The sequence below is a fragment of the Topomyia yanbarensis genome, chromosome 3, assembly GCF_030247195.1.
Source record: "Topomyia yanbarensis strain Yona2022 chromosome 3, ASM3024719v1, whole genome shotgun sequence".
NCBI classification, from domain to species: domain Eukaryota; kingdom Metazoa; phylum Arthropoda; class Insecta; order Diptera; family Culicidae; genus Topomyia; species Topomyia yanbarensis.
Window position 1 is genome coordinate 418,954,125 of NC_080672.1, and position 27,376 is coordinate 418,981,500.

The 27,376-nt window shown below is 38.2% G+C and overlaps 1 protein-coding gene across 1 annotated transcript in view; it reads left to right on the top strand.

Moving 5' to 3' along the window:
* The first annotated feature begins 6,612 nt into the window (after positions 1–6,612).
* LOC131691530 (agrin) overlaps positions 6,613–27,376 on the top strand; it is a 191,041-nt gene continuing 170,277 nt past the window's right edge. The window contains exon 1 of the mRNA XM_058978035.1: positions 6,613–7,504. Within this exon, the coding sequence (XP_058834018.1) occupies positions 7,432–7,504 (73 nt within the window). The 5' untranslated portion in view covers positions 6,613–7,431. The remainder of the gene's footprint in view (positions 7,505–27,376) is intronic.

Genomic DNA, 27,376 nt, shown 5'->3' on the forward strand with positions numbered 1-27,376 from the left:
AAGGTGAAGGTCGAATCACGAAGTATATGTGCATGATGTACGGTCCTGTCTACGTTACCCTCTTTACGATGCTGGCCCAGTCGCCAGTGTACTATAGCACCATGCTATCGATTAGTTTTGCGTCCGCCAGCTAGAACCAAGCTAATATTCTTCTCGCCGAGGTACAACGACGTCTCAACCAACCTACCAACCAGCCAAGAGGATTGATCACCCTCTTCGATTCAGCCTGATATTCGTCAATCAAGGTGTTACTCGAGAGTAGCAAACCAGCACGAGCTCTTCATCCATCCATCGTCACCGCCAAGGAAGGCGGCCGCGGAGGCCCGGGGGCCTCCGCTCCAGGCAAGATACTGTAATGTTCATAAATTCATATAAAAAAGCACCACATCTTTTTCACAGACGAAGGGCACCAGTTCCATCCAAGGCTGTCGAGGACAGCCGCTAGACGAGACACCATGCACATCATAGATGGCAAAAATTCCAGCAGTGTGATTCGCCATGACATCATCTCCCGTACCGTTCGTCAGCACAGTGTTTAAGGTCAACACCCATGTCATCCAGGACAGTAAATCCAGACCAACATTCAACCAATAACCACCGTTCCAGAGAAGCAGGAGGCTCACCTAGTGATTGAGTCGGTTTTCAATTGTTTGCAAACGTAAATACCGATAGAAAATAAGATATATTGAATTAGTGTTAGAAACAACAATGATAGAATTTGATATTGAAATCTCATGGATTTCAAGGCGGCCGGCTATGTTGCGGCAAAAATAATTATTAGTAGTTTTAGAACCACCATATGTTCCACAACACAGTATCAGTTGTTTTCTCGCTCAGCCGTATGATAAGAAGATACCTTTCTCATTGCGCTTTATCTATCTATCGTTACACATATAGATGATAAGCAAAAAAGGCCTTTTGATTGCCGATCGTATGATCGTGCCACTGAAACTTACTACCTACAGATGTAGAAAATACCAGAGCAGTTAGTCAGTAATAAAACGTTATCGAAAGCAGTCGAGTCTTTCTTAACCTATTTATATTCATTACATTCTTTCTCGACAATTAAAGAGTTTTGATATCCACTAAATCGTGCCGCGTGTAATTTGTTCCGCCGATATCACCTCCCGCCGCGTGTGCTAGAAAATTCCCGGTACGTGGACATATCAAAGAACTTGCATGAACAATTGGTTTTTCGAAAATGGCTAGAACGATTTGATCAACTTAGTCTCAAATGAAAGGTGTTGCGTCCCAGGAAACCGATATTAAATTCCATCTCCATCCGACTTCCGGCTCCGGAGTTACGGGTTGTGGAGTGCGATCACATAGAAAACTCCGATTCAAACCGATACTTCGATGAATGGAAAAAGGTGCTCTTATATATACTTACCAAGTGTAATAAGAATGAAAGACATTTCCATAATGTTATATTGTACGAACCAGTTATTAAATCATAGTTTGGAGAAATGAGAAAGGCACAATTGCACCTATAGGTGGATTAACCCTTAAAGGCGCAAACCAATTTTTTTCAAATTTTCTGAAAATTGTCTCACGGTTTTAATACGTTGCTACGATAATTTTGAGATGGTTTTTGCAATGTTGTTTTAAAACAACATTGCGCATTTAAGGGTTAAAACAGGTTTTTCAATTTAATATTAATGTAGCTGTTTTTTCTTTTACAAAATTTTAGAACTCGAATAGTGATTTTTTCTTGTATATTTGGCATGTCATGTATAATAATAAAATGTAATATATTCATTTGAAAGCTTTTAATGAATATAAACAACGCAAACATTCACGTGTTCATGATTGAGAAAGGCACAATTGCACCGCTAGGTGGATTAAAACAGGTTTTTAAAAACGGGAAACATTACTGATTTTTTCCAACACACGGGAAACACTGATTGCGACAGTGATTGGTTGAAGATTAGTCAACCAATCACTGTCACTAGAAAGCGATTTTACTGAATATATAACGAAAACGATTAAAATATCCCTTAAAATATCTCCATTGGGCATACATGCAAAACTTCTTTAACAATTTTTGATATACTCCTAATTTTGCCATGTTATACAGTAGGTTCTTAGGTATGTATAAAATATAACGAAACAAAAAAATCGAAAAAAAATATTTTTGGTTTTTGGCCAAGAATTTGTTCTAGTTACTCCTCTGTGCATCGTGGCGATTTTGTACTTACAAGAAGTAAAAGTAAACACCAGCCTGGAAAATGAAGTAATGTGTCTACCTTGAAAGGTGTCCACGATCATTAAAAGTGACATTTCTGCGCAGTAATGCCAATAATAACGCCTCTTGTTAGGGTACCTGATATCTGCGGGATTCTAAAAGAGCGACGGTAAACAACTTGACAGATAGTGCTTGTTTCATATATGCACCACCGATTTGATGGTGACGCTAGTATGCCTTCTTTGTATGAGTACCACGAACAACGAAACGAAAAAGTTTCAAGAGAAAAGCGTGTTTCGTTACGTGTGTTATGAACGCCGTCAATGCGGGTAGAACAACATTTAGAAAAAGCTTATTCCAAAATATGAGTAAAGAAAACTATTATTAGAGAGTAAATTTATCCCTAACAGAAAACCGTCAGCAAAGTTACATAAATCTTATTATATATTTAGCTGGAAGTCGTTGTTTTTAACAACCGGCTCTCTTCCTTCCTAAACCTTGAATCATTGGTGCTTTTTATCTCGAGAAATGTAAATGAAAAACATTTTGGCCAATGAAAGTACATCACCACCAAGCTTAACAATTCGTTTTGAATAGAATTTGTGTTTTTATCAGAATTCTAGCAGCAAAAAGAAATGGTAGAAATGCTTAAATTGATTATTTTCCACAGATATGGAAAATAATAAATGGTATGCGTTTTTTCCTAAATTTTGCTCCATTCGAGCCGCCATGACATCACCAAATCACCCCAAAATTTGCTTATGAATTCAATATATGGGAGCTGTCAATTGTCCCCGGGCTTACGGTTAAGATGACTAAATAGAAACAAAAAACAATGAAACGACAACAATTAATTTCCTCAAACAAAACAAAAACTGTTTTACCATTGCTTAATTTTCCAAATATAGAACAATAAATAATTATTATGGGTCATTGAAATACAGTCGTCATTCTGCATTCTTCAAATTTGTCCATTGCAATCATTATTTCATGCAAAGTCGTAGTATGCGACATCGACAATTTCTCTATTTCGTTCTTCAAATTTAACAACTGTAAAAATAGTTCCACCTTTCATTTATTATCTTGCATTTGGCAAGCAGGGTGGGCACTATTGGAGCTTCAGTTGAAAAAAAAATATTGATATGGTTGCGAGAATTACATTTTGTGCAATATGTTCAACAGATGTCGCTAGTACATCGTGGGCGATGATTTTTTTAGATTTTCTTTAAGCTGTAACGTTTGTTTGTATGTGCTGTGAAGTCTGTTACAATAGAAACCGTAAATTTGGGAAAGGAATTGTACTGTCAAGAATTTTTTTTAGTTACATAGGCGTCAATATTCGTCACGCCGACAAACGCCGGCGCGCCGCCGCCGATAGGGTCCAACGGCGTGACGCCGCCGCCGCCGGCCAAAAATGTCGCTTACGCCGACGCCGATTAAAAATGCATCGGCGCACACCTCTAGTACGGACATGTTCGGTTTCAGAAGCAAAGTGAATTTTATTTCTATGCTGGCTCTGAGAGGGATTATCGATCAAAAGTGCACCAGATATAGATTACGCAGTTCACTTATACTCGAAAATGTAGAAGATGCTAACTTCTGCCTTCAAACTATCGACATAATAACAAATGAATGCTTTGGTTGGTGAATGAATTTATATTTCCTCTGCACTCTCAAGCATTCGATTCTGCATGAAATTTCAGTCAGTTGAAAAGTGAATGAATGAGGGAGGCGTTGAATCTGAGTGTCGGTTTCGGTAAATGCAAGCAGAAATAGGTAACTGATTTTGAAATTTCGTAACACTGCCTTGGAATGAACCACATGAGAATGAACTTTACTAATTCTACAAAAATGGTGTGTGACGAAAAGTGGTTAGGTATCAAACGCCTATACAGCAACCATTTCACGAGAAATTATCGTTTTATGTGCAATTATCGCCCAGGAAAAGAACTGCTAAGGTGAGTTCATTCTTCAGTTGAACGCTGAGTTGGAAACAACAGAAGCAAGGGCCAGGCATATTTAGAAAAGTACTGCATCTGAACACCGCAACCGAGAGTATGTATGTATTGAAAACGGCACTCTGTGTCAGTGCTAATCGAGAAGCAGGCAGTTCGATAAATGAAACCCGTAGCCTGATGTCGAAAATGAAGGAAAGTACTCCCTTCATTTTCGACACCAGTAGATACTGGGAGTAGCAGGGACAGGAGTTCCCCCGGTCCTACTGCGATTTGGGAGTCTAGCTAGGATATGGTGGAGTGAGGCCACGGTGGGCTCAGCTATACATCTATCAATACAATTATTTCTTTTTTTTGTATTTTGACATAAGCGCCCAGGGATTTAAAACTTTTTTGGTGGCATTCAACGATGAACACTGATCGAAATAGTGAGTTAAACAAAAAATTCCCCCAGAGACAGGTTCGAACCTGCAACATTTGGGACTCCAGCCCAATGCACAAACCCTTATGCTATCTCTGGGCTATTATAACGTCCCAGGAAGAGTACAAGATTATCGCATTGATCACCAAACACGTTTGATCTATTTAATTTCCCCGCCAAGGCCGGGGATTTCATTATCGTCTGATGTCTGATTTTAGTTCATTACCTATCGTACTTCGGTGAGTGACAGAGCTCATAGAGACTGTAGATTTCTAGTCCTTTGCCCAGTTAAGGGGTTTGTGTATTGGATTAGTGTAGCAAGGGTTGCAAGTTCGACTACTGCTTCTGAACGAATTTTTTCACATAGTTGCTTTCGTTTAACTCACCATTTCGATCTGTTTTCCTCGTTGGATACACTAGAACCTCCATTTACGAACCAAACCGGGGGTTCGTAAATTGAATTAGTTCGTAAAAAAAGCGTTCGTTATTTTGGATTTAGTTTGTTAAAAAACTTTGCTTCACATTTTTATTGAAATTCGTTGGTTGAGCAATATTCTCGATAACCCTATCAATGTAGGTATTTTTGGAACGGGACGAGAACGGTAAAGACCAGAGCTGAAAAAATTTGACATCCCTGCGTGAACTTGAAAGAAAACGAAATTCAATTCATGCCCGTCGCGATGAATGAAATGTTTGGCTCATTTCCCTCGTCATTCGTTCTCCCGACACAGCGCATTCAGGTTCGGATATGTTCGGTTTCAGAAGAAAACTGATTTTTGTTTCTATGCTAGCTCGAAGGGGGATTATTGAGCAAAAGTGCACCAGATATTGGTCATGCAGTTCACTTATGATCGAAAATATAGAAGATGCCAACTTCTGCCTTCAAACTGTCCACATAATATCAAATGAATGTTTTGGTTTATGAAGGAATTTGTGTTTCCTCTGCACTCAAGCATTCGATACTGCAAGAAATTTCAGTCAGTTGGAAAGTTCATGAATGAGTGAGGCGGTGAATCTGAATGTTGATTTCGGCAAATACAAGCAGAAATAGGTAACTGATTTTGAATTTTCGTAGCACTGATAAAGACCACCTTAAAGTGCTATGCACCACTCTCAAATCAACCTATATATAAAAACTATTGATGCACATCCACAAGTATTTATAGAAAAAAATTGCTAACTGTCCGAAGCAGTTTTTCTGGTCCGACTTGACGAAGTATCATTACTCAAATTCTATGATGACAAAAACAAGAAGAAATTGATCCGGGAGAGAATTATGAAAATAAATAAAAGCTTTGGCAACTGGTTTGTTGGACCAGCTTCCAACACCTTTCCTCGCTAACACCAGATGTGGTTAATCGAATATTGTAAATTGTTCAGCAAAGTCACTACCCTGCTACCCACCTCAACTCCCTCTACCCGAGGAAACTAACCGTGCATGCTAATGTACCAAAACAAATGCATTAAAATGATCAAAACAAACTGAGGCGATGCCCGAACAAACCCGACCCGATGTGGGATGCATTTTCCTACGTGATTGCTATGCTTTTCTCCCAGACACCCACCCAAACCCGGGTCCGCATGGGTGGGAGAAAGCCAGAGTGCGAGCGCGAGTTGCCGCATTCGAGAGACGGCGAACATGCAAAATGAGAAAGAGCGATTGGTTGCTGATGCACACTTCAGTGCATTGACACAGTTTTTCCGGTCTTCCATACACACGTGTAGCCGATTGAGATGCATTCTGATGGCCGGGAGCGGCTCTCCCGGCTCTAGTTTGCCTGATGCTGGAGGTTCGCGCCAAGTCCGATTTTTTCGCTCGTAGCATAATCTCTGCTCCCGTATAGTGTGGATCATGTTGAGAGTCGAGAGACCCCAAACTCAAGGCCGGTGAGAGTAGCAGCGAGAGCCATGGTCTCGGCTATTCCCCATCATACGTTGGCACCGGACAGAAGACAGAAGGCCCACACTTTCCCACTCAACGTGGAACTTGCTAGCCAGCTTTCTCTATAAATTCCGTAAGCCTTGGCATTGAAAACTCATTCTCGGTTTATTTCTCCTTGGACTTGGACCAGTTTCTTGAACTCCCGGCAAGCCTCACGGCAAACGGTGACGAACTCCCCTTTTTCCGTGGTTTGTTTTCTTTTTCCAGTTTTTTGGTTTTTCCGGACGTGTTTTTTGGAATCGGTGCTCGGTTGATTGGCGGATCCGTGACCATCGACCGCGTTTTTTACTTTTTGTAGTGTGTTGCGATTTGAGATCAGTGCAAAGTGCAGTCTTGACGTAGCCAAAATAAAACAACAACATCAACACAAAAAAAGAGTGCAAAGTGTGACCTGTGTGGTGGCAAAGCGAAGAACATAACTCAGTTATTGCCAAGGAACCTGTTTGAAAACGTGCGGTTGGATTGGATTGGATTGGATTGCATATCTTTTTGTGCTTCAGCCTGTCGTCGTGAAGTCCGGGTCGTATTTTAAAGATCACTATCTGCGCTGGTGGAGAACGGAAAAGTTGGAAATCAGATTAACGAAAAGCTCTAATTAGCAGCAGAAGCAGCAGTAGCACCACCACCAGTAGCAACGTCAGAAGAGAAGTGAAGCGAACAGCAAAAAAAAATCGGAAGTTTGAAGAGTTATCACTGGATCTCAAGTGTTGGAGAAAAAAAAGTCTCGTAGTTTGAAGGCACAAGCATAGGCGAGTCAAGTGTTTGGAATAAATTAGAAAAAAAAAGTGCAGCAACCGAACAAAACGAAACGACTATACATACAGTGCAGCTGGTAGCCAGTGTTTGGCGCGGCAACAGCATCACCACCAGAGCATAGCATAGATCCTATCTAGTGCAGAGTCGTGGCTTGGTGATCCAGTTCGGAACGATGTGGAAGTCGGCAGCTGTAATACTGATGGCAGCGGCGGCGCTCTTTCTGATCGAGGCCAGCTATGCAAAAGGTGCGTTGGAAAAATCTCGTTGGGCATAGCAAGCAGCAAGCTGCCAGTTTGTTCGTTGCCCTACGATAACTATACATATATACATATTCGAATATATAACTACCTGTATGTAAACCGTAGCAAATACTTACAAAGGAAAAGCATTCGGGAAGATTTGCATAAATTCGGCACCAGAGCGGCGAAATCGTAAACCATGACCACAGTGCAGGGCGGCGATGGATGGTCAGTCAGTGTGTGGGTTGGGTATAGCTCCAGTTCGCTTCAGATTTGCATAATTTTGGCGACGGGCTGAAATTAGGTGATACAATTTAAAGACAACGTTTCGCATCTACCAGAGACAAAAGACTTTGTGGGGTAATTTATTGCTAAATAGTGGGAAGGAATAAACTGTGTTAACATGGCCGTAAATCGACATCAGATCGCATTGCAACCAATTAAGTGCTGTCGAGCTAGTTTTTTGCTTAACGGTTCGTTGCATTCTTTGGGACATAACATGTTTACGTTGAATAATGATACCTAGGATGAGTGGAAAATTTGGCATCACAGAGGGAACCATACGCGTAGTTTTTATTGGCGAATTAAGAGCGCCTTAACCCCTCGCATTATGTTGTCACAGAACCCACCCCTAATAAAAATTGAAAATAAAACATAGTTTTTTATTGCTTCCCTTTCTTTAGCCAGTATTTGAATGTTATTACGAATTTCAGATTCACACCTTTTGTCAACATTTAATTTGGGACAGCCCATTGTGTTTCAAAAAAAAAACCAGTCTGACGAGACCTTTCTTGTATCGGAAAGTGTTTTTTTTGTCATTATCCCCATCTGTTCTTTTTAATGCGGAATTGAATAATCTCCAAATGAGATAACAAATGTATTGTAATGTATAAATGTTGATATAATATCGGTTTAGTATTTTACTGATTTAACAGATTTACTTAGTTTTGATTTCATGAAAAATAATGTGATTTTTAGGTTTGATATATCGTTTAAATCTTCCCATCAAACGATAATATTCAACCCTCATACCATGTTGAAAATTTTATAGATTAGATTTAAATGTAATGATAATTTATTATGCGAGGTACAATGCGTTAACTAAACCAAATGGCAGTTTAAAAAAAATGTAGTGAAAATAACATTAAAATTAACGCCTGCTGTTAGACTTTGTTGGCGCAATTTGCTACTCCATGGTGGAATCATGTATCTTGGGTGAGAACTATGCCGTCAATTGTGATTTGCTGGTGGTTCACGGTAGGATTTTTTTGCTTATTTCCTGTTCTTACGGGTGGCTATTGTGTGTCCGATTTTCTTTGTTGGTGGTGCTGGTTGTTGGTTTGGAGATACTAGGCGCAATCGTTGTTAAGCGAGTATTTGTTGCTATTTGATCCGTTATTATTGGTTTAGCAATCGTTTGTAGAGCTGCTACTGCGACTGTGACTTTTAATTGATTTTGGTTGTAGCGGGACATGGAGAGACTTGACTAAGTGTACGATTCTACAATTGGTAAAAACGTGTTCTATTTGGTTCTTCATTTTTTTTTAAATGTTGTTATACTCGTTTCGATCACTAACAGCAATTAAAAAAGTTTCGAATGAAAAATTCATTCTTTATAGAAAACAGCCAGTAATCATTAAATTTGCGTTTAATTATGTCATTTTTATCACACTTTTTATGGTCATATCTACCCGAGTAATTTTTTTTAAGGTACTCTCATGTCATTCCTTATGAAGTAGTGAAATGATTTCACATAAATCGGAACATTGAAATAGTTATTACTAAAATGACATTGAACGCAAGAGCTAATTATTGGGAGACTTCAACAAGTGGCAATAAACGAAGAAACATGTAAAATTTATGATATGTGCTATTCTGTGGTACCCACTGTCAATGTTAATAATGTTTATATAGTTTTAAATGGTATACGTAAGGTGCTCAACAATATGGAAGAATTGATTACCGCATGTTTTACGCCATTATTTTCTGATCTGATTTTTAAAAACTCTTTTGATCAAGTCTCCACAGGGGAAACTTAACCAAAAAAACTGATCACAGAAAAACTTTTATACCTTTTGAAATAGTAAATCTAAATTTCCGTTAGAAATCATGAGTACGCTTAATACTTTGGCACAGTTCAAAGATTTTTGATGGATTGGAAACTTTTTCTAGATATTTATGTAGGTTTATCTCAGAACATGGTCAAGTCTCCCATGCTCCCGTACTTTGAAGTCTTTTACTAATGTAATTTTAATGCGCCTTTTTATGTGGATTATCGTTTTTGCATTTTTTATACGGTACGTATCCCGAGCAAAATAAAATAACTTAATGATAACAAATTGTGTTTTCGGGTTATCACTAATTTATTAATTAAATTTGTTATCAATTTGGTTGATTTAACAGCCAACAACAACCTTGGATATAAACATAATAAAAAATTATAATATCATTGATTCCATATTGATAACAACCTGTGCTATGCATTGTATGTTTTTGAATAATTCATCCATTTACCATTTTCATAAAAGTGCTTATTGATGATAACTGGTTGCTTAACTTGTTAGTTGTTGATAAATTGATATCCTGTATTCATAAATAGCACTTGTAGATTCATGTCCGCGGGGAGAATATTCATTGAATAAGTTTCATACCATTTCAGTACACGCTCAACATAGATACATGAAGCTAAACCCTGCCCACACATTATTTTTCATTGTGCTACTCCAGAAATTTAAAAAGGTTTTATGGAGATATTCAGCTTTGTAAATTTCATCACTGATGGTATCTGTTGCTGAGCTTGAGCTTTCGTGACCACCCCTGAATGCTACTTCGTTATTGATCTGATTCAGCTGAAATTACACAGAGAATCAATAAATGATAACGCATGACAGTAATAAATTATCCTTCAATTCACAACTCCTGGTAATCCCAAATTGTTTATTGATCAATACCGACGTCGGTCAAGTCCGAACGTAGATCGCTGCTGGAAAGTTTATGCTGGAGGTCAGATATACAACTGCGCACTCCACAAGTACCACGGGAAGCGGATGTATATAGCGTAATATTCTAGGGCTTAGGAGTCTTTGGGTGTCCGGCCAGCAGGAGATTCATGAGGTTCCTAAAATACTTTTCAGGAATATCGTAACGATGGAAAGCGAGAAAATGTCTAGAAACATACTTAATCCAAATATTACCTCTAAAGAAGACTAACAAAAGAAAAGCACCGAAAGAATGAAAAAAAAATTGGAGGTCGTAAACAAACTGGCAGTACGATTAGAAAGCAGTCGACAGAATTCACAACAAGAATGGGAAAAAAAATTTAAGTGGCCCAAAATATGCATTAACTGTACTACGAATCTTACTATGCTTATAGCTAAAAAGGATGGTAAAACCTCATTTAATACAATAGAAGAGAAAGTTAAAAAGATGGAAGAGATTAAGAAGGGTGTCCTGTTTTGTCGCTTGGGAGCAGGAACCCAGAGCATCAATTCTTGACTTCTGCCACCGGATGCCATACGGCCTCTTGGCTGAGTTTGTCCGGAGCGAGATGATATTGATATCAATCTCGAAGTGGACACCAGCCCCTCACCACTATCTGTTGCAACAAAAAATTTACTTCGTTTCCACTGATACCAGATTGTCTGCCACATAAAGGACAATTCATAAATTACGTTATGCATATATTTCCCAAAATTGGTCCCGTAGTTGCTACTTCGTGGTTAACCAGAAGAAGCGAAATTGCACATAGAGTCAACGAATTGGGCCTGTGAGTAGCTAACCATTATCAATGTACACGTTTCGAAAGCTCTATACTTTGAAATATTAGTAATGGCGCCGACCTTACAGTCATCGGGGAAGAGAAGGAATGTTAGTGTAACATACGTTGTTAAGGAGTCCGTGTATACCTCTGCATCTCCACATTTGCCACGGGAAGAAGTTTTTGTTAGGATGGGGTAGACTTATACAAATCTGGATTCATTGCTCTGGGAAGCCGACTGCCGCGAATTCATGATAGATTTATCGTATATTGAACTAATTTTGAAATGCTCGGTTTGTTAAAAAAGCAATTTCAGTTCCAGACGGCCGACAGTCGGGAGTGTTGCTTTTGTTTAATTGAATCAAACGGCAGGTGAACGATTTTATTATTCCTTGCTTCTTCATTCCGGCGAAACAGGGCATTCAAAAAACAATACAATATAAGAAAAAGGTCTATGTTATAATTATTCGGGCGCCTTTTAAAAGGTATAAAACAAGCCCTACCGAAATACCTGGAGCAACTAACTTTATCTGTCGGATGTACAAACGATGACACGTGCACATTTTTTATTTTTTTATTTTTTTTATTTTGATTATAGATGATGATGGTCCCACCTCATACCCCCACAAAGGTGTGAGCTGAACGATTTATCTAAAAGATAATTAATATTTTGATCCATAACAAAACCAGTTAACAAAAAGAAACGGACTGGTTCAATTTGCAGACATAGCTTTCCTTCAAAAGAACGTAACCAGATACATTTCGTAACCAGAACGTAACCAGATACATTTCGAAATTATAGAGGTTTTAACCGTAAGGTCATTCGCCTCTTCGGGTTAGAAAAATCTCTTATGAAAAATTTCTAACCCTATGTGCGGGGTCGGGACTCGAACCCAGGTGAGCTGCGTACAAGGCAATCGATTTACCAATACGCTACGCCCACCCCCCACGTGCACATTTATTTTACGCTAGTTACCAGAGCAAATTTGAAAAACATTAAGAAAGTAAAGAAACTATGTTGTCATCTTTTACGTCACTAATCAAGCTGTAATATTTTTATACTCATGAAGAAAAATGATTAACTTGACAATAATAATGTGCATATAATACTCCAAAGCATATGCAAGTACTCATTTTGTTCATTACTTTTTTGTTGGAGACGAACCACAGCGACCAGTATTTAGATCTATTGTGATATACTGTGACAATAAGTATTCATTGCTATAATTAGAACAATTAATTTAATTGGATGATTTAATGGACTAAAAGTAATACAATGAATAAGACAATAAAACATTTGTTCTTCGTGCTGATATGACTGCCGAAAATTGGTAAGTGCTTTTGCATTCTTCTGGCGAATAGTCAATTCTCAACCCTCATACATAATTCAAAACTCATCATTCACTCAGACAATACCATGCGTATTTTCCACGCGCATTAAATTCCCAGTGGATAAGTTTTCTAGTTGGTCAAATAATCACTAAACAAAGAAATTAGTTTGCTCAGTCTAAAGAAATGTCAGCTCGATTGGTTTCATTTAAAATTACATACGACAAAAGATGTGCAATTCGAAATATAACGAAATGAATACTGCTTAATTATTTATATTAAAATAGGATCGGAAAAAATAGTTGCATAACCGAGGTGGTTCATTTTCAAAGATAGCATTGCTGATGAATCACTTTATAAAAATAAGTGATAAGGGTCGCGACGAAACTGTGGAGACTAAATATTAAAAAAATCTATTGTCCTGAATTTTACTTCAATTTTGTTTCTGAGAATATTTCACGTTCAACAAAGTATATTAAATGAAAATTGATTGTTGAAGAATAGGAGATAGATGCCCAAGAAAATGATAAACTTTGATATGAATAACAAAGCACACTACCACAACATCTCGTATTCTGATAAAGATCACAAAGGTTTCGATCGATCCCTTTCATTTTCCACATCAGAAAAACTGCAAAATATGATTTGCAGCACAGAGCAGAAAAGTTATTAAAAATAGAACCCCAGTTTTCCGTATTTCCTTGGATCTAAAATATCTCCGTGCAAATGCCAAGGACATTTCCTTAAAAAAAATAAGGTATAAACTTTTCCAAGTGCTACCCCAGAAGTATGTTACCATTTCGAAATATTTTCACAATATTAAATATCCGGGAGTCTAAAATTGTTACATAAGAACTTTTGCAGTTTTGACAAGACAGTTTCGGTTAAGACTAAAAAAATTGAAAAATGTCAGGAAAGTTTGAATTTACGTAAAGGCATAAAGCAATGATTCCATTACATCAAACTTATATTAGTATTACAGTGGGACATAGTTATATGAAAAAAATAAAATTTTGTTTCGAGTAACTTTTTGGGTCGCATTTAGCTCCCAGAACAACTCTGCAAATTTTTAGCTTGATCGGTGAAACTATGTTTTTGCGCCCACGGTTTAAAGTTTACATGGGATTTCGTATGGAGAAGTCGTCTTTTGCAAAATAATTCCTCCAAGAGTCGGAGGTAACCTCCTAAAAATAAAGATGGCTGGAAATTTGTTAATGAAACAAAGTCTACAAAACCGCGATACGATCTGAGGCTTGTGGAAAAAAACAAAGCAAAAAAATATGCATAAAATGGAATCGTTAAGGTACGGGAAAAATTAATTACGTTTTTCGGCAATCGTGAGCACGGAAAAGCATTTTTGGATAACGACATTTCGAGATAATCGAGAAGCGCTCTAACTGTAACTCTTTCACGGATCTCTCTAAAAAATTGGGAAAATATTTTCAAAAAGTTGTACTTTCAGACAAAGTAATAGCATTTGTTTTTTGAAAAATAAAAAGATGGGTGGGTAATGTCTGCGACATAACCGGAGAGATGTAGAATACATAAGGAACACGTTCTTCAAATATGTTGATACTCATTAGGATTTTCGGACAAAAGCTGATTTGGGCGAGGAATATTTCAAATTATTCTTTACAAAAATGATGGTGGTCCTGAAAAGGACCGGTTTTGTTGGCGTTGTTGGCCTTGGTGAGGGAGATGGCTAACGATGAAATTAATTGTTAGCATGAGGAAGTCGCGTAGTACTGGCCAATGGAAGAACAGATAATAATTGATTCCTGAAAATCAATTTTTCTTTATTCATGTAAATTATACATACTTACAAATCTAACAGAAGATTCCTGATCATATTTCTGAATCATTAGTGCGAACATTGTGTAATTTGGTTAAGTACAATGAAAGTTACAAACTTTCCAAACTCGACCTTCTGTTCATTCAGAAATATTGAAATGGGGTGTCGTGGTCACAATAAAAAAAAATGGGTGGGTAATGTCTGTCACATAACCGGAGCGTCGTGATTTCAATTCGAGACGTTAATTTAAATCTAATAATATTCAACAGAATCACGTTTGAATGGGAAATTTTCAAATAATTCTCTATGGTAATAATGGTGGTTCTGAAAAGAACCTTTGGTATCGGCGTTGGTGTTGATGGTGATGCGCTGGATCGTTGGATGTTTTTGGCATGATAGTTACGTGCCTGGCGAACTGTTTTGTAGCCTCGAACAAAACGACAAGACTGGCTTCTTCGGGTACCATTACGGCTGAACTTTATAAGCTTAGCTCGACTTTGAAATCCTGCACAATCTCACGAATCAGACACTGGTAGGGCCATTTTGTTTGCTACTAGCACGGAGCTGCACAAAAAATCATTTAATGCAGTTAGTTCACGGGGGCTGCCAAAAAGCTTGAATAGAAGCATGCGACTTCAACGTTTCTCTTAAACACATGCAACAACACATTCGTTTTGGTAATACTGATAATAACAGTAGAAAGGAATGGAAAAGCAGTGCACGAAACGAGCGAGAGGATAATTTAAATTTTTGTTCCGTGTGCAAGCTACTTCTTTCCACCCAACGTATTATGTTGCTTGTTGAAAATTTGCTACACACCTTAAAATAAAAGTTTCAGTTTAACTCTCACTAGAACACAATTGATTGGTCCTGAAAAGAACCGTTGCTTTTATTGTAATTTACGCCCACTCCCACAAACCGACCAAGTAGGCATCAGTGGCTTCATTACGGCTGAGTTTTGTAAGCGTAGCTCGACTTTGAAGTAATACACAACCTTACGAACCAGACGCTGGAATGTTAGCCAGCGGATTAGTTGCTCCGTTGCCCTTTAGTTGGGGCGAAATACTAGCATGGCGACAGTTCCTGATCGGTAGTTGGTTGCGATGGGCCACCAGTAGCTGGGGCACTTTTGCGGACCGTCATCATCGCCAACTGCTTTCCTCCGGTGGACTGGCTGCTTGCTAGTGCTTGAACGAATACGAATGATGAGAAAAACCGACCGACCTATATTCATATATGAAAACACGAGAAAGCACTACTATCGCTCTCCCGCTCGTTTTCGTGCCATTCCTGTGCCTTTCCTTTCCGTTCGGCTACCAATACTAGCATAACCAAAACGAATATTCTGTCTTTCCATCGCCTTCAATCTAGTGGCCAGTGCTAGCAAACTTGCATGTTCAGTTTTTCAATAACAACATTCCAACAATATTTTCAAAGAATGTTGCAGATTTGAAAAGAAGGAAGGAGAAGATTTTCACAAATTTAAATTCTTTTGTTTTATTTGTTAGCGCTGATAAAGGCTATTTAGTTTGCTACTAGCAAGGAGCTGCACAAACAAATCGATTTATGCAGTTAATCAACGGAGGCTGCCAAAAAGTTCGAATAAAAGCATGCGACTAGTGTACTTTGCATGTTCTATATTTTATCAATACTAGAGAGGATCAATAAAATAATTCAAATTGTTATAGCGACATGCAATTGTGGCAACACTGGCCATGAGATGGTGGGGGAACACGCACATTCGTTTTAGTTATGATGGTAGTAGCAGCAGAAAGGAATGGAAAAGCAGTGCACGAAAACGAGCGAGAGAAGATAATTTAAATTCTCTTTCTTTCTTTCCACACATCGTATTTCTTATATTGCTTTCTGAAAATTATTTGTTATACACCATAAAATGTAAATTTCAGTTTAACTCTTATTAGAACACAATTAATTGGTCCTGTAAAGAACCGTTTATTGTTTTATTGCGGGAGCATAATTCAGACGCACTCCCCGCGGACACGGTGAGCTAGAAAGCACTATTTTGCATTCTCGAACAAACCGACCAAGTAGGCATCGTTGGCTTCTCGGGGCATCATTACGACTGAGCTTTGTAAGCGTAGCTCGACTTTGCAGTCCTGCACAATCTCACGACCCAGACGCTGGAACGATAGCCTACTCTGTTGCCCTTTAGTTGGGGCGAAATTCTTGCAGGGCGACAGTTCCTGATCGGGTTGCGATGAGTCACCAGTAGCTGGGGCACTTTTTCCGCCGTCGTCATCGCCGACTGCTTTTCTTCGGTGGACTGGCTGCTTGCTAGTGCTTGAACGAATACGAATGATGAGAAAAACCGACCGACAGATATTTATATAATCGCGCTAATATGCACTACTATCGCTTTCTCCCTCGTTCTCGTGCCGTGCATGAGCCTTTCCTTTCCGTCCGGCTTCTAATGGCCTAACCAAAGGAATATGCCGTCTTTCCCCCACCAAGTGCTCTCGTCAAGCAACCCAATGCGAATAACCATACGAACAAACATATAGTGGACCTATATATAAACTTTTCATTATTTTATTGTTCGGTTGGTCTACCATAACGACGGCTCTGTGCGGGATGGGCTGAAAATTTTCACTTTTCCGAGTCGTTTTCGAAAGATTTTTCAAAACACATTTTTTTTGTTATTAGTACATGTTATACATACTTCAAATTTTAATACAGCATAGAGGAACATATTTGCAACAAATTGGCCTAAAAATCAAATCATTCTGTTAAGTATGATAAAAGTTATTAACGTTCAAAATCTGACGCGGCGCCGCAGCCGATATTTTGAAACGGGACCCCTATATTGAAACCTTAAATGTATTCTACATTAAAAGGTATGTAACCCCTTAAAAACCATTGGGTATGACGCCTTTGGCCGACCCCCTGACTTATTATTTTTTAACCCAATAGACACATACGTCGAAATACACCGATGTAAATTGGAGCAGAATAAACACATCAGATGAAGAGATTTTAATTTCCATTAAATTTCGAAGTATATATTCAATTTATTAATAAATTGCGGGACTAATTCTCAGCCGACACAGAAAACCAAACTTTTCTATCTTTTTCGAGCAAAGCCATCAATATGGAGCATCAACAAAACTGCATTTGGCCGGGAGATAGTACATGTAGATCGGTTAACTGAGCGGAGTATTGGGGAGTTCAAACCGCCTCTAGCATAGAAATACCTGGAATAGATTGTTGTTGAATTGTTGTAAATATTTTCGATGCTTACCGTAAATCTGATTTCCAAAAGACTGTTTGACAGTGAAATCAGTTGATGCTAGGTGTTCGAAGGCGACGGACCGAGCATATATTCAGTAGTCTTCATATCAAGACCAATATACTAAGGAGACATTTTTAGCAGCTGTGACCTGGTAGATGGATTGTTGTTTACGGTGCATAATATTAGAGTTGAATTGCCAGGTTGTGGCGACATTCTTTTTGCACAAGTGAGGAACAAAAAGATTCTTTTATTATCTGCTGTTGTTAAAAGCTCTTACACATTTTTCTTCCTATTTAGTATCGGTAGCATCCAACCGGAAATCGAGAAAAGATAGATGACCCCATTTTTGCTGCAGTATTGCCTGACTTATCTTTCAATTTCTTATGTCTCCCGTAATTGCTGTGACTTCAACATTTCACTTTGCGCCGGGCTCTAGGACCGTGCATAAACAAACTAGCTTATTCCAAAGATTTGACGCAAATATAGTCAATTGACGGATATCGCGAAAGTGGGCCCAAATAAGTTCAGCATTGTGATATCCTATCTAAAGCAATCTGTCAATTATATTACTGTCGACACGTATTTCATAAAGAGTTGCCATATCTGCATTCCCGCCTATAAGGTAGAGATCGACGGCGTGATCACCATCTAGCTTTAAAGGTTATTTAAAATCCGCTTTTGACAAAATACACGGCTATATTACTGCACTCCTATTAAAATTCATTTTTGCTGCTGTTGTGTATTTAAAATGCTGTCTACTAACAAGACGTTTTTAAATAGACTTTTGAATGCTGATTAAAAACAGTCACTTATACAAAATGTTTGCTGCCCCACCGAACCTTCTTTTTAAAGTGGTTTTAACTCCCAAGTATTTCGGATTTCGTACGCAACAATAATCCACTAGTCACTAAACTTGTAACTAAACATTCCACTACGTCGTCAAAATAGTTTGAAAAAGTCAAATTTCTCTTATTTCACCAAATAACCTCACTTTTGCTGGAACTACACAGCTGCTTCTGGCGGTGAGGAGGAAGGTTATTTCTTCCGATCAGCTCAATCAAAACAATCGAGTTCTCAGGGAGTTATTGTTGGTTGCTCAGTTGGCTAGGAAGGTTAACTTTGCTCCTCTACCTGAACCTATTTAGCGACTAGTGAATGACTGGGTTGCATACTCCCATCGAAGCTCCTTAGACGATGACGCTACTCTTTACTATTTGCTGTGGATAAGAACAAAGCTCGTTCGGTTTATCCTCCACAGCTGGTGCTTTTGAATTCTTTGGGGTTAGCCGAAATGGTAGCAATTAAATGAAAAAAGTGTTCGCAAATGAGAAAACAAAAAAAATAAAATTTGAGGCCAAATAAATACAATGCAGAACGGTGAATTTGTACGGTGAATGTGTGATTAATTTGGTACTTTTCCACCCAATGCTTAATTGTTGCCCAATCGGGTTACACAAAGAATGATAAAGAGAATAGTCGTATATTTTAAACTCATTAGATAATAAAAAGTGATGAAATTTTATCGATCAGTAATTTTAATTTTAAATTCCGTTCAACATCTAATCAAGTTTTCCTTTCAAGTCTGCGCGCAAGTCAACACAAATCTTCAGGCCAAAGTCTCACATGAGGTGGCAACCGTAAATTTACCAATTACGCTATGCCCGCCCCAGCTGATCCTTTCGCGACCAAAAATAGACTATTTGTTACCTACTACAACAAGCACAATGAAGACAATCGTATGATTTTATATTTTCTATTACTCAACTTTTCAAGTAAAAAAATATCATCTCTTCGAGGCGTTATATTTTGACTAATCTTTTCGTGAAAAATCAAATACATGGGTACAGTACTAATTTGTATAAAATCACAACACTGGAGTGTGGAATGTGGAGAAAAAATTTCGTGTGGTAGGAAAAAGTCGAAATTGATTGCATACATTTTTTATATCAGAAAAAAATTAATTTGAAAAAGATTGTTCAATACAAGGATAATATTGAATATTCTTTTTTAATATATATATATATTTTTTTTTGAATTTTATGTTACTCGTAACCTATGCAGTCTAAACTTAAAATTTAAATCAGCGGTATTTTTGCATATAAGTTGTATTAGTTTAATTCAGGAATTCATGAAAAATATTACTCTAGCTCGGGTCAATTCCAATTTCAGACACCGGCTCTTACTCGGGTATACCTACTCGATCATCTCTAGTTCAAAGCCGGTAAGAGGGTCAAGCACCTGCTGACGATGTACCTGTACGGTTTGTGCTTACGAAAGGTTCGCAGATAATTTTTTGCACCTGTCTCAGAATTCTCCGCCGCTGATGGAATCCATTTCGCTACTCGCCCCAGAGAGGCAGGACCCCGATTAATGATAGGGTACCAGATTTCAATTTAGCTGCTTTGTGCGGCATGCCGAAACTACTGGCTGGAGGCGTTCACTTCGTTTTGTTAGGCTGAAATTGATTGTTCGGTGGCGGTAGCCAATGAAAATGATTTCTTGAATCAGGCACAGAATTACAGGTGCTGTGTAGATTTTATAGGATAAGAGATTATAATTTTGTCAAATCACTCTGCGGCTGAATTAAAAGCATTTAGAGAAACTTGAATTTGGAGTTCTCTCCTGGGATGGCAATGACTGATCAGAATTTTACCAGCATTCTCATTCATTTCAATAATAGTAATACAGGTAATAGCGATGGAAACAAAGCTAAACAGCGATTTTAAAATTCCCAAACACAGGGCGAAACAGTTGTATGAAAACAGTTGCATACGAACGGTTTCTTTGTATTTTGCAGACTTATGATCCCCAGTGTCGATTAAGACTGCTCATGCAAATATACTTTGGAGTAACTAGAGAGTCACCATTGATATTACACACAGAAAAAAATGTTGGTAAAAATAAGAGTTTTTCGCTCTTAGTAAAAAACAACAAACACATACTATTAGTTTGAAAATAAAACGTTTATTTTGATTATCATTCTTGAATAATTACTTTACTTTTTTTAACTTTCAACCTAATAGTAGGCGTTGGTTGTTTTTGCTAAGAGCGGAACACTCTTACGCTGTTTTCGGTTTTAAAATCGAGTCGCCCTAGGTTCGCTCTAATGTTTACAGTTTCCATACAAAAGTCACAGCTCCGAGCGAACCTAGAGCAACTCTGATCTAAAAACGAAATCAGCATTACTTTTACGATTTTTTTTTTCTGTGTGCAACGGCCATCTCTACTGTAACTCGGGATACATATAAGTAAGGAAGTAGGATATGGAGAAGCAAGATTTTGTGTTCAGTTTGTTCCTATGACCCGATTCGTTGGCTTGGTGGTGCCATTTACATTGCTTCACAATATAAATGTCATCATTATTTTTTTACTTTTTAACGTCAATCAATTAGCTAGAAATTAATGAGTGGGGAACGGTCTGAAAATTTGGAGCCATAGGATTCAAGTGAGAACAAGGATGTGAAACACACAGATCGGAAAACTATAAGTGGCAGGGTCATTAGAAACAAGCTTAAAATCTTAATAATCTATTGTATTCTGCTGGTAGGAGTCCGGCGCTCCACCCGAGTCTACTTGATTGGTAAGAGATCATAACTAATGGTCATGTTTTACCACCAACACCGATCTATCCCTCTTCTAATTTTCACATTTTTCGTTTCTCTTAGTCTTTAATTTGCTGAAAATAGCCAAAAAATCGACACAGCAAAAATGCTAATGAATAAATCCATAGGTAAGGAAGCCACAGCATTTCAGTCAGTCCTTCCTTCCTTGCCGACCAGAGATATCTCCGAGTATTGTTTTATGTATTATACTTGTGAACATTTTTGTAGGGGTTGTTAATAAGTTTGTTCCCAGAATTCGACACAAAATTATGTATCTTCCCAGTAAAGAGTTAAAGTTGCTTGATTCTCACAAGCGAAATGAGATCCACCTGAATTCTTTGGTATATCATATTCTGTTCCCTCTCACATCTCTATCACTTTTGCGTGATACAAGGTCAAATTAAAACAAAAACCCGCACCCATCGAGTAGCCGGCAGTGGTTTCAACTTCCCGTCTCCCGGAAGCGAACAGCCAGCCTGATTCATGCGCCATCCACCCCGGCCAGAGACGAACAATCCATCCATCTACTCCACACTTGCACTGCCAGGGAACCGTGAAATGAAAAGTGAAACTCCCCAGCATCAAACTTCTTTCTGGGACTCTTACCTCTGCTGGCCGGTAGTTGGTGGGGAAGTACATGAGGGGAGCCACGCAATGCACAAACTCAAACCTAAACCCAAACCCTGGTAGAGCTGCAGCTGGTTATGCTCAAGTGCAGCTCAGATTGGAGTACGTAGGTACCAAGGTAGGTTAGGTATATTTTCTGTGGAAATATTTTCTCCCCTCCAGTGCGCACTGCTTAGACAGTGGCTATCGGGCCCTTGTCGGTTGGAGTGCCACCAGCAACAACAGCAACCACAACAACAACAATGAAATATGCAGCCACAAAATCTGTTAAAAGTGAAATCTAGTCGGATAGATGATAGAAATATGTTGTTTTATTTCTCCGGATCCAGCGGAACTCTCACTCCACTCCAGCCCGGGTTTCATTCGTACTGACTGAGGTGGAAAATTAAAAGATGCAGCTTCTGGAACGGACGCTTATCATGGCTGGGTAGCATATAATGCCACAGGTTTTTTTCCACTGTTGAGGTCGTCGTGAAGCCACATGCGGTATGATAGCGCCAGTATTTAATGAGTGGGTTGCGAATGGCATCAAAACAGTTTATTATATGCACGGGTGCACAAAAAAGAATATTTTCGAGCCGCTGATTCCGAAAATTACATTATATTTCCTCCATAAATATGGTAGTCGAGATATTTTAATTATTCTTATAAATTTTCCGGTGTTCTGACTAATGCAATATCGCAGAATTTAAAAATATTATGAATGTAACAATTAAATCATTTTTTGGGTTTAACGTATGTGCCAATAACATTTTTAAGCCTTTTTGGGTTGTGCCAACGTAGTGGCGGATCCAGAAAAGAAAATTAGGGAAAGGCCTGAAATTTAGATTTTATAATAAACATTGTATAGTACGTAATATGTAATAACCTCATTTAATGAGAATCAGTGAAAAATTTTGTTCGCAATGATTTTGAATTTGTAAATAATGCAAAATTGAAATTTATTTAAACGTTAAATTCAACTTAACCGCCGATAACAATGAATTCAGAAGGTGTGTAAGAAGGTATATTTTTATTTTTTTAAGTGCAGGTTCCAAAGTTAGTTGTTGGAACATTCTTAATGTAGACATAAACCCAATAAAAACTACAAGGGGCAGCCCTATGGAGTTGCACGAACTGTAGACGTAGGACTATTCTACTTAATGTAAAATATTTATTTTCTTAGTACATCTATAATAAATCAAATATATTTCTTTCGTATAGTTTAAGCACAACCAATCAACATCGAATGTTACATATTGAACCAAACCTTCTTAGTTATCAGGTCATATCATTGCGCAATGAAAGCACAGATTGCTATCATACACGTTACGCATGCAACCGCTAACAAACAGGGATGCCACATTGAAATCTGTGTTTCGATCAAAAATATCTTTTTACCATCTGTGATAACAGAACAGGAAAAAATCTGTGAAAATCTGTGAAATATTTCCGAAAAATCTGTGAAAAATCACAATATTTTCAAAAATCTGTGAAATTTTCATCAAAATACCAAAAATCTGCCATCTGTGAAAAAGTATCAAGAATCAAGATTGTGATCAAAAGTTTTGAAAAAAATCTATGACATTACAGAAAAATCTGTGAATATGGCAACCCTGCTAACAAATTAGATATATCTACCTACACATTCGCCTCAAACATTGAACTCAAGCGCACAAAGCAAAATTAAAGACGCTGAATTACTGAATAAAAACTCGCCATCTTATCCCAACTAAATAAAATGGTTTGGTAACATTATTTTCTGCAAACTAGCACCACTGTCACAGTGTTAACGTCAGTTGACTCGTATACTACAGTTACCGCAGAGTTTTCATCATTAAGTGATGTGTGGAGTTTTGTACCAATAAAACTACCGCTGGTTTTAAAAATATTGTTTTTTTTTCGCTTCCCGGTAAACTACGACCTTCGTACGGAATGGGTCCGGTTCTATGGTTTACCAGAAAATTACAACATTAAAGCAACTTTTAGTAGGCACCGTAATGATAAAAGTTATATTTTACCTTCCCTTAGAGATTCGATTCAGAAATTTATTCAAAATATTTTAACTCACTATCACAATACTTTCCAAAATTAATTCATCAGATTGCATCATTTGACAAGTCTTCTGCTCGATTGGAATGACATTGACAGGTCTCGTGCTCGATTGGAATGACACTCACAGGTAAATGGTAAACAACGATTAACATGTCGAGCCTTTATCCAGAGGAATTCTGCGTCGCTGAGCAAAATGAGTCAACGCTGATGATGATGAGTAGAGCGAAAGAGACAACTAATACCACGACACTATGTTAACCGTGTTTGCAAATGGAGCTCGAATGTACAAGCGATTTTGTGTACGAATAATTGTGTTCGAGATTGTACATAAAAGTGTGCTGGAAATGAGAACAACACAACAGAAAGCATAGTGTTTGAACGGACAAGCTCAATCGCATGTTGGACAGCACTGGGTAGCGTACCTTCACAGCCAGTGTAACGCACTTCTAACTCAGCTACACTGGCTGTGAAAACACACAGCGCAGTGATCCGCACCGCCTGCCGTTCAACAGGCAACTGAGCTTGTCCGGCCAAATCCGTTCTTTAAATAGTCGATGATGACGTAATTCATAGAAGCCCTAGCGCTTTAGGTACACAAATATGTCGTGCCGGACTTGGGAAGCGCTATCTTCTGTGTGTAAATGCGCGATATTTTGACTAAGTTGCACATTATTTAAATTTTTAAGGCCATGATATCAAAAATCTTCGGGTTTGTCCATTGGAATCTATTCTTAGAAGTATTTCGGGGCGTTATGCGCAAAAAAATTGAAAATTTATCGTGAGATGGCTAAATTATATGCGTTTCAAATTGGACCACTTTTCGTTACATACCATTTTTGTAGAATTTGCAAAGTGCTCCCCCGTACCGAAAACAAAGACGTAGTCCTGCGTCAAAAGTTTATGTATGTTAAATCGCGCGAATTCGGTGACCAGTGGATGTGTCCGTTTCTCAATATTTCTCCAGCTGAGTAGTAGGTTGCGTCGTACTATTGAGAATATACATTGGCATTATACATAGCCTGCCTCAATTTCTGACTAACGCAACCGATAAACTGTAACTGTCAAATCAGTATAATTTTTGGAGAATCAATGGCACCGTTAGCCCAAAAAAATCCGCAGAACAGTCTCTCAGTGTTGACTGAGTTGTTACTCGAATATTCGGTAAATATATTAAATTCTAGAAAAAACAAAAATAACATATTATTCAAATTGGTCAAACTTAAAAGAAAAACCCAATTTAATTCATCCAGAAGCGAGATGAGACTATTTTTATATAAATTTGATAACTGCCCATGATCGCATATTTGTCGCACTTTATGGGATTTCATATCTTTATGGGACTGATTTGCGATCATGGGTAGAAAGTTGTGAAAACAACTGAAACAAATCATTAATTGGGAATGAGTGGAGGGGGGGTCTTGATTCTCTAATCTTCCGGCCATCGCATCACATGATTTGGTATTCTTAGTATATATATATATATATAACAAACATAAAGATGTGACACAAGGTGCTAAAAGCGCACTAAAATACAGCCGATCCTATTTTTCATTTTTATTTTCTGCTTTAAAGATAAGATAAAAACTAAAATGAATTTGAAACGTACTAGCGGAGTGGGATTAATAAAACCAACAGCAATTTTCAATATGCTTTGAGGGGGAGCATATTTTGGATTTTTTTTCTGCGGGGCATGGTCTATGAATGGCCCCAAACAAACAATATTCCATAACGAATATCACGTAACATCGATTACAGAGCAGTGGTATTAAGGTCAAGTTCCCTCTAGGTCGTGCAATACTGAGAAGCAACATCAGCTTAAGCACAGAGAAAAGATGTCCATCTCAAGCGTAAAAGTTGAGTAAAAAAAATTACAGTACATCCAAAGGTAAGGTTTATTCGAACCAGGATATCTGTTCTCTGCGATTTAGTTGTACCATAATAAAATTTTAAATCTAGTAAGTAGGTAGTATAGCCGGGGAGAGACGCATTTAACAAGTTCAGTTGTAGAGGACCATATCTAACAATTTCCACTATATTAAACAAGCAAAGTGGTGTTACAAGATGATAATTCAGTCTGGCGCAACAATCATCAAAAAAAATCATCAATACATAATAGAATAAGAATAATAGCTGGCAAAATACTTGCAGGGAAAATAGTAGGGAAACCCGGAGCTATTCGGACCTACCCTAGCAAATAACACTTTTAGGTGGATATATGTGAGAGAATTCATCCCGTCCTAATTGCTAGTTTGAAACCTCAGCTACATTTTGGAGAAATGAAACATTAATTTGCACCACTCCATGGCAGCGCTACGTTTTTCCATCCTTTTACAATGTAGGGGTAATTCGAACAGTTTATTTTTTATTTTTTTGGGCAATGGAATTATGTTTACCTATAAAATCTTCATTGAAGAAACTTCTTAAAACGTAAAAAAATATTGAGTTGAAAAAAAATAATCTGAGTAGTCACAGCTGCCGATTGCCGTATCATGTATTCTCTGCTGTGGCGTGGTAATTATGTGCGCTGGCGCAAGTCGATGAACGGTGGTTGATGGAATTGGCGGTCCGAATAGCCCCGTACGCTCTTTCCATCTGCTTGTATAATTACAAGTAGCAATCCGATTTCCATGAATATATAGCGTGTTCTGAGCATAGTGCCATCATTGGACGCATTCGACTGACCAGTTGAGGCGTACAGGTTCGAACAAGCACGTTGCTTGAGTGAGCGCACAGCGTGATCAACATGGAAGATCTCACTTCATTTTGGTAATTATTTTTACATAACCATTTTGAAAACCAAGATGGCGGCTTCCAATTATTACAACACTGAAAACTACCATAAAGGAAGGTGTCATTAGATGACGGAAATATATGACTCCATTTTGAAATCCAAGATGGTGGCATCCGCTCATTTCGCACAAAAGTGGTGAACGCCTTGAAAATATCTGTTTTTTTACCCAAACAAAAATTATTCCCTAAAATAGGAGCCTCAAGCTTTCCGAAACACTTACGTTTATAATTATTTTTGTTTTAAGGATGGCAAAAAAATTGAAACACGTTGTATCTCCTTTCTAAAAACCCTGTTTTAATCCACCTAGTGGCGCAATTGTGCCTTTCTCATTTCTCCAAACTATGACTAATAATCAATATAATTGTGGAATTATATTGATTATTAGTCATAGTATACTTTGCACCTACACACAATGGCTCGCCAGCCACGAACCTGATGAGCTACGTGTGTCGACGGTGGCACACTTGGAACAAAAAAATCATACTTAGCTCAATATTGTCTTCCTGCTAACTAATTTGGTCATGCGGGGGTGACTGTGTGAGGAGGGTGAAAACCACACGAACGAACTACTCCGATTTGGTATGCCTTGTGATATAGTGGTGGTATAAAGATGACGTGGTTGATTGTGGCGGGAGGGGGGGGGGGGGTTACAAGGGACGGGTGCGCTGATCTAAGAGGGGTTTAAATGGGGGAAAC